General features: G+C 37.2%; 1 protein-coding gene across 1 annotated transcript in view; it reads left to right on the top strand.

Moving 5' to 3' along the window:
* Gphn (gephyrin) overlaps positions 1–15403 on the top strand; it is a 355924-nt gene that overhangs the window by 252793 nt on the left and 87728 nt on the right. The window contains 1 exon segment of the mRNA XM_038336955.1: positions 7502–7639. Within this exon segment, the coding sequence (XP_038192883.1) occupies positions 7502–7639 (138 nt within the window).

Raw genomic sequence — 15403 nt, 5'->3', positions numbered from 1 at the left:
CAAGAAATTAACAGTACCATAATACTATTATATAATCTGATTCCAATTAAATTTTGCCAGTTTTTCTAATAATGTTCTTTATAGCGAATGGGGAAAGAATAATTCTTTTGTTCTGATCTGGGATTCAACCCAGACTCATACATTTCAATTCACAGTGATGTCCCTTTAGACTCCTTTAAGCTAGAACCATTTCTCATGTTTTTCTTTGTCTCTCATGGCCTCAATATTTTTGAAGAGCATAGGTCAGTTATTTTATATAATGACCTTAAATTTTAATTTTTCTGATGTTTTAAAGTGATTTAATTGCTATGCAATTTGTTGGGAATACTTCAAATAAGATGTTGTGTCCCTTACAATATATCAATCATGTCAGTGAGGCCTTTATGTAAATTTCTTCATCACTACTACTTAGGATCACTAGATAGTAGGTTTTTCATGAAGAAATAATATTTTGACTTTGTATTTTATAAGTATTTCATGGAGATATATTTTAATCTGTATAAATACCTTGTTCCTCATGAAGTTTTTCCCTTCTAGTTTTAGTATCTGTTAATGATTTTTGTCTGAAGCAGCTATTAGCATGATTATTGCCAATATAGGCTTTTCTAATTCCACTTATTTTATCAGTTGGAAGTTTGTTAATAAGGAAGAATTATTAAATAATTTCTTTATTTACATTACAGTCCATGAATTATTTTCATTTAGTTAAATAAATCTGTTGATTTTTTCTAATTTTTTTATTAAAAATTTCCATCTCCTCCCTTCCTCCTCCCCCTTCCCTCCCCTCCCTTCCACCCATACCCCCACTCCACCCCTCTCCAAGACAAAGAGCCATCAGGGTTCCCTTCACTATGTTAACTCCAAGGTCCTCCCAGCTCCCCCTAAGTCCAGGAAGGTGAGCAACCAAACTGACAAGGCTCACAGTGAGCCCGTCCATGCTGTAGAGTTCATGCTCATCGCCATTGTCCTTGGTTTCTCAGTCCTCCTCCACCATCAGCCACATTCAGAGAGTCCGGTTTGGTCCCCTGTTCCATCAGTCCCATTCCAACTGGACTTGGTGGTCTCCCGTTAGATCTGTCCCACCGTCTCAATGGATAAATGCACTCCTCATGGTCCTGACTTCCTTGGTCATGATCTCCCTCCTTTTGCTCCTCATCAGGACCTTGGGAGCTCAGTCCGGTGCTCCTATGTGGGGCTCAGTCATTTTCTCCATCCAATGCCAGGTGAAGGTTCTATGGTGATATGCAAGATATTCATGAGTATGGCAATAGGATCTGGACATTTCTAGCACTCTCTCCTCAGCTGCCCAAGGAACTAGCTGGGGGCATCTTCCTGGACACCTGGGAACCCCTCTAGAGTCAAGTCTCTGCCAACCTTAGAATGGCTCCCTTAATTAAGATATATAATTCCTTGTTCCCATATCCACCCTTCCTGTATCCCAACCATCCTATTCCCCCAAGCTCTTCCCATCCTCCACTTCACACTTTTCTCTCCCCATCCCCCCCACCGTCCCATCCCACCTCCCCCCATGTTCCCATTTTTTGTCCGGCAATCTTGTCTACTTCCAATATCCAGGAGGATAACTATATGTTTTTCTTTAGGTTCACCTTCTTATATAGCTTCTCTAGGATTTTTTACGAATTATAGGCTCGATGTCCTTTATTTATGGCTAGAAACCAATTATGAGTGAGTACATCCCATGTTCATCTTTTTGGGCCTGGGTTACCTCACTCAGGATGGTGTTTTCTATTTCCATCCATTTGCATGCAAAATTCAAGATGTCATTGTTTTTTACTGCCGAGTAGTACTCTAATATGTATATATTCCACACTTTCTTCATCCATTCTTCCACTGAAGGGCATCTAGGTTGTTTCCAGGTTCTGGCTATTACAAATAATGCTGCTATAAACATAGTTGAACAGATGCTTTTGTAATATGATTGGGCATCTTTTGGGTAAATTCCCAACAGTGGGATTGCTTGGTCCTGTGGTAGGTTGATCCCAAATTTCCTGAGAAACCTCCACACTGCTTTCCAAAGTGGTTGCACAAGTTTGCATTCCCACCAGCAATGGATGAGTGTACCCCTTACTCCACATCCTCTCCCGCAAAGGCTATCATTGGTGTTTTTGATTTTAGCCAATCTGACAGGTGTAAGATGGTATCTCAACGTTGTTTTGATTTGCATTTCCCTGATTGCTAAGGAGGTTGAGCATGCCCTTAAGTGGTTTTTGGCCATTTGAACTTCTTCTGTTGAGAATTCTCTGTTCAGTTCAGTGCCCCATTTTTTAATTGGGTTAATTAGCATTTTAAAGTCTAGTCTCTTGAGTTCCTTATATATTTTGGAGATCAGACCTTTGTCTGTTGCGCAGTTGGTGAAGATCTTTTCCAGTAGGCTGCCTTTTAGTTAAATAAATCTGTTGATTTTTGCCATAACTTTGTACCAGGTTTAGTAAAAAGGAGCCTTGTATTCTTGCTCTAAGATCTTTTTCCCTTTGTTCTTTCTTTATTGAAAAAATGTTGTGAGGGAAGAATAGTAATTTCCGATGGAAACAAACAAGCAAACAAAATAATGAGAGAAAAATTATTCTAGGCTGATAGAACATTTCATACTACAGCAAGAAAATATAAAATGATACTGTGTGTTTACTTATCCACAATATTGCCAGTTTTATAAGCAATGCAGCAATGAGTGGGAAGCTGAAAAAAAGAAAGAAAAAATTTTATATACTATCATAAAGAATTGAAATTGTATCCTATGAATGATAGTGAATCATTGATGTAAGTTACAGAGCTGACATTTTGTGGCAACAGTGCCTTGTATTATGTAATTGATGCATAGGCCTCTCACGACTGTTTTCCTTTAGTATTTGTTATTCAGCCCTAGAAAATAAGCAGCCTTTTCACCCATATTTTCTATGTCAGTAGTGCTGTGATATGCATTACCTTGAATATTCATGTAGAAATCTTATAAAGCCATGAAATTCAAAACAACATAAGAAATTATAATCTTATTTTTAAGATGCCCTGTATTACTTACCCAGATTTTCAATTTTCAGAATTTCCTCAATGTATATTTTCTAGACTTCCAGTGGAGGGAATGAGACTCCAATCCAGCCACATAAACTTTGACCTCTCATTTGCCTGTCTACCAGATATGCTGGGGTAAAGGAGGTGTAAAAATTATGGGAGTGGTCAACCAATGACTGGTCTAGCTCCAGACCCATACCAGGAGAGGCAATCCACCCTGATACTGCCTGGAGAGCCAGGACCCAGAGGCTGGACAGGCCAGAGACCTAGGATAGAACCAAATGTGACAATAAAAAAAAAAGCAATGAAATGATTCCCCATTTATTCTGCTATACCCATAGGTTGTTGCCTACCTCAATTCCATTAGAGAGGCTTCTCACCCAGACGCTGGTGGAAACAGACACAGAGACCCACAGCCAAACATTAGTTGGAGCTTAGGGAATCCTGCCTAAGAGAGGAAGGTTTTCCCCTCTTACAGAAGCTAGAGGGGCCAGGGATACAAGAAAATCCATAGAATCAACTAACCTGGGCTCATAGGGGCTCACAGAGACTGAACCAGAGAGCTTGCATAAGACAAACCTAGGCCATCTACACATAGAACACAGTGTGTTTCGTGGACTTCTTGTGGGACTCCTAACACAGGGAGCAGGGACTGTCTGTGACTGTTTCCTGGTTTTGGTACCCTTTCCTCTGACTAGTTTGACTCATCCAGCCTTTTTTTTCTTATACATTTTATTTTACTTTTTATTGATTTCATTAAGCTACACATTTTTCTCTGCTTTCCTTTCCTGCCTCTCCCCTCCCCTTCTACTCTCTCTCATGGTTCCCATGGTCCTCATGTTCCTAATTTACTCAGGAGATTTTGCCTTTTTCTACTTCCCCTGTAGATTAGATCCTTGTATGTCTCTCTTAGGGTCCTCCTTGTTGTCTAGGTTCTCTGGGATTGTGATTTGTAGGCTGGTTTTCTTTGCTTTATGTCTGAAAGCCACGTATGAGTGAGTACATACAATACTTGTCTTTCCGGGTCTGGGTTACCTCACTCAGTATGTTTTCTAGATCTATTCATTTGCCTGCAAATTTCAAGATGTCATTATTTTTTCTGCTGTGTAGTACTCTTCAATCACCAGAACATAAATGATGGGAGTGGTAAGTAGCTATCAGATTGTAGGTATCTTTTAAAGGGAGTTTAGCACTCTGACAAAAAGAGAAAAATCAAGATGTCTCCATTGCTTTGCCCAGTTATTAAACTGGTAAAATGAATAGTTGAGAACTGCAAGAGAAATGAAACATCCTATGGGTGGTAAAGGAAATTAGTGATTTAAGAGCTTAATTCTAGATATTTTAGGTTTGAGTTGTCTATTACATATTTAAGTAAATGTTAGATTATTACTAGCCTGGAAAAATACATTATCTACCCACTCTTAGGTAATATACAAATATAAAGTTGAGGGTAGAGGTTCAGAATAGAGATATAAAATCAGCATTTTTTCTGTATTTATTATATTAATGCCAAAGGACAAAATAAGATTACATAAGAGTAGATAGCTACATATAATCTTCTGTGACTTTTTACAGGAAAAAAAAACAATTCCAATGAATCTTAAATAAATTCATTTTGTTGACTAGTTCATTAAATATCTAAAGGTCAGTACAATAGTTGAAGATATGAATCCTAAAGCTAGAACTAACTTGGATTTTATCCTGGTTCTTTTTTTACCATCTGTGTGACTAATCAAAAATATTAGTCTTATATAGACAGAGGCTGTTTGTTTGTTTCCCAGATGCCCAGATACAAAATGAGCACTCAGAAACTGTATTAATTACAGCACTGGTTGACCAATAGCTTAATCATATTTCTAAGTAGCTATAACATCTCAAATTAACCCATTCCTATTAGTTTGTATTTTACGAAGAGGCTCATGGTTTACCAGTAAGGTTCTGGCTGGTGGCTCTCATCTTTCTCCTTCAGTGGCTACAAGGTGTCTCTCTGATTCCACCTTCTTTCTTCCAGCATTCAGTTTAGTTTTCCCTCCTAGCTCTGTTCTGCCCTGCTACAGGCCCCTAAAGCTTCTTTATTAACCAACGACAACAATAAAACATTTTCACAACATACAGAGAGGAATCCCACATCACCTCCCCTTTTCTGTCTAAGTAAAAAGGGAGGTTTTAATTTTAACATAGTAAAATTACATATAACAAAACAGTCCTCAAGAATTATAGTTACAATATTTATATCTACTTTACCTTTTATCATAACTAAGGAAAGCTATAATTACAACTATCTATTCTTCAACTCCATCTAAGACCCCAGAAGGATATAATATTACCTAAGTTAGCAGGAAGTGCATTGTAAGCAACTTCCAAAACTCTAGAACTGACAGATACATCTTGCTGCCTGGTCAGTCATCCAAAGTTCTTCTGTAACATTAGGGCATCCATCCTCAGCCTACAGATCCATAGTATCTGGCAGACTTTTTCTTTTTTTATTTTATTGAGCTATACATTTTTTACTGCTCCCCTTCTTGCCTCTCCCCTCCCCTTAAACTCTCTCCCATGGTCTCCATGCTCCCAGTTTACTCAGGAGATGGTTTCATTTTCTACTTCCCATGTAGTTTAGACCCATGTGTGTCTCTCTTAGGGTCCTCATTGTTGTCTAGGTTCTCTGGGATTGTGATTTGTAGGCTGATTTTCTTTGCTTTATGTTTAAAAACCACTATGAGTGAGTGCATATGATAATTGTCTTTCTGGGCCTGGGTTACCTCACTCGATATGATGTTTTCTAGCCCCATCCATTTACCCGCAAATTTCAAGATGTCCTTATTTTTTCTGCTATGTAATGCTCCATTGTGTAAATGTACCACATTTTCCTTATCCATTCTTCAGTAGAGGGACATTTAGGTTGTTTCCAGGTTCAGGCTATGCCAAACAATGCTGCTATGAACATAATTAAGCACATGTCCTTGAGGTATGATTGAGCATCCTTTGGGTATATACCCAAAAGTGGTATTGCATGGTCTTGAGGAAGGTTGTTTCCTAATTTTCTGAGAAATTGCTATACTGATATCCACTCCCACCTGCAGGAATGTTCCCTTTACCCCCCAACCTCTCCAGAATAATTTGTCATCAGTGGTTTTGATCTTGGCCATTCTTACAGGTGTAAGATGGAATCTCAGAGTTGTTTTGATTTGCATTTCTCTGATGACTAAGGATGTTGAACATTTCCTTAAGTGTCTTTCAGCCATTTTAGATTCCTCTGTTGAGAGTTCTCTAAGTCTGTACTCCATTTTTATTGGATTATTTGTTCATTTGATGACCAATTTTTTTGAATTCTTTATATATTTTGGAGATCAGACCTGTGTCTGATGTGGGGTTGATGAAGATCTTTTCACAATATGTAGGCTGTTGTTTTGTCTTGTTAACCATGTCCTTTGCTTTAAAGAAGCTTTTCACTTTCAGGAGGTCCCATTTATTTATTGTTTCTCTCAGTGTCTGTGCTGCTGGGATTATATTTACGAAGTAGTCTCCTGTCTGACAGACTTTTTCATGAAGCAGGAAATTTGAAGATCTGTTTTGCCTTGTAATGGCCAAGTTTGTCAGTTTCTTTCTTCTATGTCCTACAGAATGTTTGGTAGACTCTTTCATGAAGGAGGAACCATCAAGGACTGTCTCACTTTCTTTAGGCAACTTCAGCAGTCATTTTTCTGTGTGTCCTGCATGTCCAGTTCATACCGCATACCATCAAGCAGTGCAGGCAAGAGCAGTTTCTTGCCCTAATGGCTAAGAAACTCCATAAGGAGCCTCTTTGATACCCATCATCCTCTTGAAGTAGATTGGTACTCCCAGAAGCATACATGTCTCAGTGTCAAGAAAAGTCTAAGTTCTTAAAATATTTGAAACGCCATATTCCGTAGATCTTTGAAGTGTTGAAGATTGTCAGTCTAACTGAAATGTATCTCTGTATATCTAGGAAGCCTAACTAACATGACTTCATGCTTGACTATTATAGATTACTGTCTATTAACCTGTGTTTCTTAATTATACATTATATTTTTAAACGAGCTTCACAAACAATACCTTAATCAAGAGCAGAAATATACATATAACAAAATTGGCCTTAAATTTATATCAATAAATTAAGATCCATAACAGTGCAAAGCATTCATCTCTATAGTGGACCTATCTAAGCTTCTTTCCTCGGCTGTAGAAAACCAGTAACAAAACCTTTCTATGACACGGAGCTAGTAGTTCATCTAGAGTAGTCACTTGATCCATAGTGACCATTCAGTGGTCAGCCAGTATCATTAAATTTCACAAAGTTTTGACATATTTTAATTTCATTTAATGTTCTACAGTCAGAAACGAGAAATACTGTCTGACAGGTCCCCAGAGTTTAGAAGTTTGGGTGCTTAAAGTCATTCTTACTTGTTGATGAATGTTTCAGTGTCTTATTCTCAGTCATTTGTCTACTGTTTAGGTCACAGTGCTGTAGATATCACCAAGGTGGCTCGAAGACATCGCATGTCTCCTTTTCCTCTGACATCTATGGACAAAGCCTTCATTACAGTCCTGGAGATGACTCCGGTGCTTGGTACAGAAATCATCAATTACCGAGGTACTGCCATGTCTATCTTTGTCTTCCAAGAAAGACTAATGCAGCATGAGTGTACCAGTTCCTACAAGAGGGTGCTTACTCACCTCTGCCCGTGTCAGAATCTTCCTTCTGCTCCTGTTCTCTGTTAAACTATCATCAACTTAATAATCAGATAGCTTTTGCTTCATAAAAATAAGAAAGGGCTATCTGTTTTTAATACTAAATACCAGAATTCTATCCTAAAGATGGGGCTGTCGGCACTGAATCAGAAAAATAAGACAATTCTGAGTTCTTTTGATGACTTTTCTATTAGGAATTGAAAATAGCTAATGTCTTATAACCATGTGTTGTAGAAAATTCATGCAGACCATTTCTGTCTTAATTTTCCAGCTTTATAAAGGTACAAAAACACTCTACGTGTCCTGAAAACTACATTTTACATTTGATAGTTTGGAACTAGTAATATGTGGCATGACATTGTCTTATAATGCAGAGTGCAGAAGCAAGCTGTAGTTCCTATTCAGCCACATAGCAATTATCATATTGCGGAACTGTGATATACACTAGATTAAATTAGATAGCAAATGCTTTCTCTCTCCCTCTTTGTAAGATCCCACTATGTGGCCTAGGCTGTCTTTCAATGTGTAATTTTCCAGTAAAAGTCTCCTGGGTGATAAGATTACAGGCATATGCCACCATGCCCCCATTTAACTACATATTTTTAATTAATGATATTTTCAATTTACAAATGTTTATTAGGATATAACATAAGTTGAGAAATCTCTATAGCTAAAAATAACATAATTTATCCATGGATTATAAAATAATCACTCTGATTTATTTTATGTTCTACCTAGCTTCTTTTTTTTCTCTTAGTTGTAGTGTATTTGGAAAAGTTTATGAAAAGATAATGAAATGTAGTTGCCTTATCTTTCAGTCACTATAACAATATATCTGACAAAATTAATTTATAAAGAAAAATGTCTGGTCTTTTTTTGTTTTTTATCTTTGGTGGTGGTGGTGGTGGTGGTGGTGATCGTGGTAATGGCGGTGCTGGTTTTTTGAACCAGTGTCAGTCTCATTGTATATACCTGGCTGGACTGGAACTCACTTTGGAGATCAGGCTGACCTTGAATTCACCTGCCTCTACCTCCTGTGTACTGGGATTAAAGGTGTAAACCATCATGCCCAGCTTTCTTTCTTTAAGAAGAAATTCTAATTTATGTCCTGTGACTTTGAGCCTTTAATGAGGCTTATCATGGTAGAGTTAGTGACAGAACAAACAACTTACCTCATGAACCACAAAAGAAAAAGGGAGAAGGAAAAGAAGAGGCCAGTTTCCAACATACCATCCCTCGGGACTAAAGTATCCTACAAGGCCTCTGCTCTGGAAGGTACATAACATCCCCTAACCGTGCCACCCTGGGTACACTTGGGCCTTTTGGGAACATACAGCATTAACACTACAGCAGTGTTGTTGTTTCCACACTGTAGTAAGTTTCTAATCAATGTTTATTTCTAATAACCTAAGAAATTGTATTTTGATATTGAGTTCCAGCAGACTAAGCTCCTGAGCACTTCTGGTGAAGTACTTGTGATCATACCCACCTCTCCAAAAGTTATACTTGATATGTTCTAAATGAAATATAGTTCCTAGTTATTTTTATGAAGACAGAAACAAGACAAAATAATTTAAGTTTTGGGTAATAGTTCCATCAGGAAATGCTTACTATACAATCATGAAGATATGTGTTCAATTCCCAAAACTCATGTAAAAAGCCAAGCATGTTAGTGTGTGCTTGTAAACCCGGTGTTGGGGAGATGCAGACATTCCCCCAAGACTCATTTGCCATCCACCTTACCCTATTTGGTGAACTTGGGGTCCTTATGAGCAACCCTGTCTCAAAAAACGTGGTAGATGGCTTATGGGGAATACCATCCAGCATTATCCTCTTGCCGCCAGACACATGTGCACATTCACAAATAGAAATAATTGTCTAAGTAAAGAATTTTATTCATAAACCCTTAAAACTGGCATATTTAAACTGCAGTGACCATTAGAGAATAGTTATACAACATCCTAATTTTTCTGCCAGAAAACGAATAGGAGTAAGGTATTAGGACTTTGTTACATAATAGTTCTCCTGGTCCAATATTAAAATATCTTTAATAATGGTAGCTGGCATAACAGATGATGTTAAAGACCTAAAATTAATGAAATAGTAGGTGCCATGTGTATGCTTCTTTGTCCTGGTCCTCTTTAGACAAAAATAGAGTTTAAGCAGCTTCCACTTATCCTACTCCTCTTACTCACGTTCTTTTAGGCTTAAAGGTTTTCTGTTGTTTTTCTTTCAGTCCCTGGTAAAGGAAATGAAAGTTAGGAAATTCACTAGAGTAAAGAACTTGTCAGAAATCATGTAATTCGGAAATCAGCATTAATGAAATTATTTACTGTTAAATATAGAATATTCAGTTGTTTATTGATATCAATGTGAACCAAGATACATTTAGAAAATAGCAATGTAAACTTAAGTTATTAAAAATTTTTAATACATTTATAACAAGAATAAATTAATCAGTTCTGCTCTCTTGTAATTTCAAAGGCCTTTACCTTAACATTGGTTTCTTAGAGAAATGAAATTATGTGTTCCAATTCACATTTACACAGAAATCTCAGGAAAAAGATTTGGAAGTGACCTTTTGTTTTCCATCAGGAGAAAAGTACTTTCCCTCATGTGCTTTTTCCTCTTCATTTCTTCACCAAGGCAGATAGGTCAGCCTCAGTTAATAACCTGCCTGAGTGTCAGTGTTTCAGAGATAATGGATCAAACACAATCATTTTTAATACCCAAGAGTATTATAATTTTACCTAGACATTTTAGTTAGGTGTTACTCAGTTTCTTCAGAAAGTATAGACTTAAGACTAAGCCTCTATTAAGATGGGTGCTGTGTAAAGTCATATGTAAGGAGAGATGACTCGCCATGGAGGGCAGAGCAGAGTGAAGTCAGCAGAGCTCCTCTTCTCCTTACTGGCTCTTTTGTAAGCTTGCCTTCTTTTGTCAATTCATTTGCAAGCGTTGTTTGCACCTTTTCATATTTTATATATTTATTTTGTAAGATTTTATGTAGTTTAGTAATTCAAGTGCCATCTATGAGTGAGTTTATTGTCTGTTGTCACTGCCCAGATCTTACTTAAGCTACAAATTCTAACACTATATTCATACATATCTCTTATTATAAGGTTTCGTGACAAGTTTTATTTTTCCCACCTCTCTAGCAGTGCTTTTCCTTCTACAGCCTCTTGCATACATTTCTGATCTCCATCCCACTGCCACTATTTTTGTTTGTTTGATTGTTGGGTTTTGGAGGGGTTTTTTTGTTTTTTTTGTTTTTTTTTTTTTTTTGGTCTTTACTAACTTTGTGGATTATTCTTTTTGGGGTTTTTTGGTTTTGGTTTTTTGCTTGTTTGTTTATTTGTTTGTTTGTAGACAGGGTTTCTCTTTTTAATATCTCTTGGCTGTCCTAGAACTTACAGCAGATCCGCCGCCTCTGCCTTCCAGGTGCTGCTATTAAAGGCGCACACTACCACAGCCCAGCATCTTTGTGGATTATTGTAAAAAGTTCCTTCCAGTTCACAATCGCTCCAGTCTGTTCTCCAGTTTGATGAGAATAATCTGTTCAAATGGAGATTGTGTTTTTAAAACTCCCTACACAAAATTTTTCTTTTTTAAACAATGACATTGCCTACCTGACGGATTCAATTTTTTAGTAGTAAACTTTGTTGTTTGACTATTTCATGGATGTATAAAATGCTCTCCAGTTACTTTTCCTCCTACCCTCCTTAACTAATCTGATAGGTTTTGTTTTCATTATCATTCCTTGCAAGATTTTTTTAATTTCCTCTCTGATATCCTAGGTAACCTACTGTTCACTCAAATATGTATTATTCTCCAAGAATCTTGTGATGTCTGTAGTTTTGTTATTGTTGATTTCAAATTTTATTTATTATGATGATGATGTTATTGTTGAAACTTGATTTGTGTAGAGAACATTCCCAGTGCTACTGAGAAAAATGTGTATTCCCTGTCTGTTGGTTTGAATATTCTGTTTTATCAAGTCTAGTTAATCCATAATATATTTTAGCTCTGATGTTTCTTTGCTTTAATTCAGAAGACCTATCTAAATATGAAAATAGAGAATTGAAAACCCCTGCCATTATTTTGTCAGAACCTATTTGGTCTTTTATGCCATACAGTATTTGTTTTATGAAATTAGGGGCTCCTTTTGAATCTCTTCTAATGAGTCTTGGTTTAAAGTCTACTTTATCAGTATAAATATAACTAAATCTGCTTGTCTGTGTTTTCTATCTGCTTATGGTTCCTTTTCCATATAAGTTTTGAGGGTTTGCAGAATTTTGTTTTACTGTGCATTTACTTTGAATAATGTTCTGTCAAGGTTTTGAAAAGATTCCCTTAATCAATGCATTGGTTTGTTTCAGTATCCTGCATGATCATTAATTCTTTTAAAAAGTAAGACTCTGATTTCTTTCTCAGGCTTTTCAGTTGTCTCTGTAGTTCTGGGTACTCACAGAACTGGCCAGTCGTGGATGGGTCACGGGTGGTCACTGTGTTGTCATTGTATTATAATCTTTGTGTTTCTTTATTGTGTTTTACATGTCCATTGGATTGTATTTGCCTCTTCATTTTGACTTCCCCTTCTGAGTCTATTGGGATATTTTGTTCTCTGGAAATATATCTGCTTGATTCTCAGCAGTGGGAACTGGTGAAATTTGGTGTTGATAGTCAAATGGGGTCACTAAAGTAGTCTTGTTTTGACTGTGCCATCAAGACCAAGGATAGGATCGTACACTAAGTACCAAGGCAACCAAATGAAGTAAAACTCTTAGTCACCCCTTCAAATCAGTGAACCTGCTTGGAACAGAATACCAAACATCAGACCAACTAAAGTCAGAATTACAGGCCCAAAGTAACCCATTGAACCACAATATGGTCTGGATTCTGAATTAGAACCTCAGAAGTTGGAACCACAATGCCACATTGACTCTAAAGATCGTGGTAACTAAAGCTTCCATTTTTAAGGGACCCTGGGAACACTAAAGGAAAAACACATATATCTAAGTCTCGACTTCTAGTATAGTCAGTTTTCACTTAGACCAGTGCTAGCTACTTACAAACAACTCCTTGCATGGCGGTTTGTCTGGTCTTTGCTTGCAACTTTTTCTATTTTTTTTCTACAAATGCAGTCAACTGAAATCTTTCCTTTTAAATGGATTTATTATTTCAGTCCATGAACTACACTATACCTCTAAAATGTGTACAGCTCACTGTATTCTTAGATTTCTGCATCCTAATACAGCCATTATCTTTATTCTTCTTCCTGCATTCCTCTATGATTAACATAGCATCATGAACATTCAGAAAAAAATTTGTGATTCATGTCCTAGGCAGGACAAAGTGAGTTGGCATGAAATGTCATCATGGTACTCAGAAGAGCATACAATGTTAAACTTTGGAGTTACTTTTGTTACTTTTCCATTTGATGTTTTAAGTCACCACTGATGATGAACAACTCGTTATAAAAAAACAAACCTGCATGGAGGAGGAGGATACTGTTCTGTTATGTCTGTGATCTATAAATGTATATAATCTCACCTGAAAATAACTGTGATGTTCTTAACCTCCAAAATTTACATATTACCAGTTTTCTGTAGTGTTTTCAGATGTCCCCACAACTGCTTTTATGTATAGTATTCACACACAAATAAAAATAAAAGCATATTATAAATCTCATTTAAGCAATTCTGATAAAATAAATTACTGATCACAAAAAGTAAGTGTTGCTAGGTGTTTGCTGAATTCCCATACTCAGGAGGTTCAGGCGAGAGGGTCATGACCTCAAGGCCTACCTAGGCAGCAGAGCAAGCAAGACCCTGTCTCAGAAGAAAAAAGGAATAATTAGTTTTGATAAGATTTTAACTAATATACCTGTTTCATTGAGTATATTTATGTTTTTAAAGGTATAGCATTTGAATATGATTCCTTGTTTTTCATTTTAGGTACCTCATTATACCTTCAATGTATGTGCCTTTTTTGTTATAGATTATTTAGCAATCTTTTTATTCACTATCCTGAAGTTATATAGTCTATGTTAATAGTGTTAAAATTCAGAACATAAGCAATGGAAAAATATTGCAGTTGAAAAGAAAAACATATTTAAGAAGGAACAGAATCAAAATCTCTTATCTTCTGAGGTCAGTGAGATAGCTCAGCAGATAAGGGGCCTTGCTGCCTAGCCTGAGGACCTGAGTGTGATCCCAGAACCTGCATGGTGAAAGGAGAGATCCAAGTCCAGAAACACTCATGTAATGTAACAAATTTACATTATAACTCTAAATAAATAAATGTTAAACACCATGTCTTTGCAACAATAGTATCCTAGAGTGAATGAACCAATGTTGAAGAAGTTAGTGCTTATTTTAAAGTAATGGACTTCATGGTTATAAAGTATACTGAAGTATCTTCCCCTGTGGAGCATAGAGCAAGTGAAAGGATGGTAATTAAGAGTTCCTGCTAGGACAGAAGAGATGGACTTGACTTGTTGCCTGAGTTTGATTCCTGGGATCCACATGTAGACACGGAGAATAGATTCCTGCAAGTTATCTTATGACCTCCATACATATGATATTTGCTGTCATATGCAAATAAACACACTGAGGCAAATGAACAAATGTAAAAGAATTTTTCAACAAAATGAGAGTACCTTTAAAAATTTAAGTTTTTAAACTATTCAATTAACATTTTTTACATAGATTTTACATACATTTCCCCTCCCATCTATTCCCCCCACCACTTCCGCTCCTCCTCCATCTCTATTCACAAAGGACAGGCCTCCCATGGACTTCCACAAAGCAAGGCACTTCAAGTTGAGGCAGGACCAAGCTCCTCCCCTTAGGTAGAGGCAGGGCCAGGTAATCCAGAATGGGGGACAGATTACTAAAAGCCACCTAAGCACCAGGGAGAGGGCCTGCTCTCACTGTTAGAAGCCTTACTAAGAGACCAAGCTACACTCCTGCAGAGGGTCTAGGTGGGTCCCATGCAGGCTTCCTAACTGTTGGTTCAGGTTCCATGAGCTCCTGCAAGCTTAGGTCAGCTGTCTCTGTGGATTCCCTCCTTCCATTAGATACTGGATAGAGTATCTTTGATGACAGCTTATGTTGAAGAGGAGTAAGGGGAACATTCCTCCACTGCTGGGGGTCGGGGGGCGGGGGGAGTGCAAACTGGAACAGCCACTTTGGAAATGAATATGGTTGTTTCTTAGAAAATTGACAGTCAATCTACCTCAAAATTCAGCTGTAACAATTTTAGGCATATACCCAAAGGATGCACAATCGTACCACAAGGACACTTGCTCAACTATGTTCATAGAAGCATTATTCATAATAGCCAGAACCTGGAAATAACCCAGATGACCTCAATTGAAGAATGGCTAAGTAAAATGTGGTACACTTATACAATGGAATACTTCTCAACTATAAAATATGATGACCTCATGAAATTTGCAGGCACATGGATGGAACTAGAAAAAGCCATTCATAGTGAGGTAACCCAGAAAGTCAAACTTTTTGTATAATTTTCTTTCCACCAAAGTTTGACCAACCTCATGTAGCGATGGGAGCTTCCCGCCACCCGGCTAGCTTTACCCAAAATAATTACACGGAAACTGTATTCTTTTAAACACTGCCTGGCCCATTAGTTCTAACCTCTT

This window comes from Arvicola amphibius, chromosome 7, assembly GCF_903992535.2.
Source record: "Arvicola amphibius chromosome 7, mArvAmp1.2, whole genome shotgun sequence".
In the NCBI taxonomy this organism is placed as follows: Eukaryota; Metazoa; Chordata; class Mammalia; order Rodentia; family Cricetidae; genus Arvicola; species Arvicola amphibius.
This window is presented reverse-complemented; position numbering and strand designations above follow the sequence as displayed.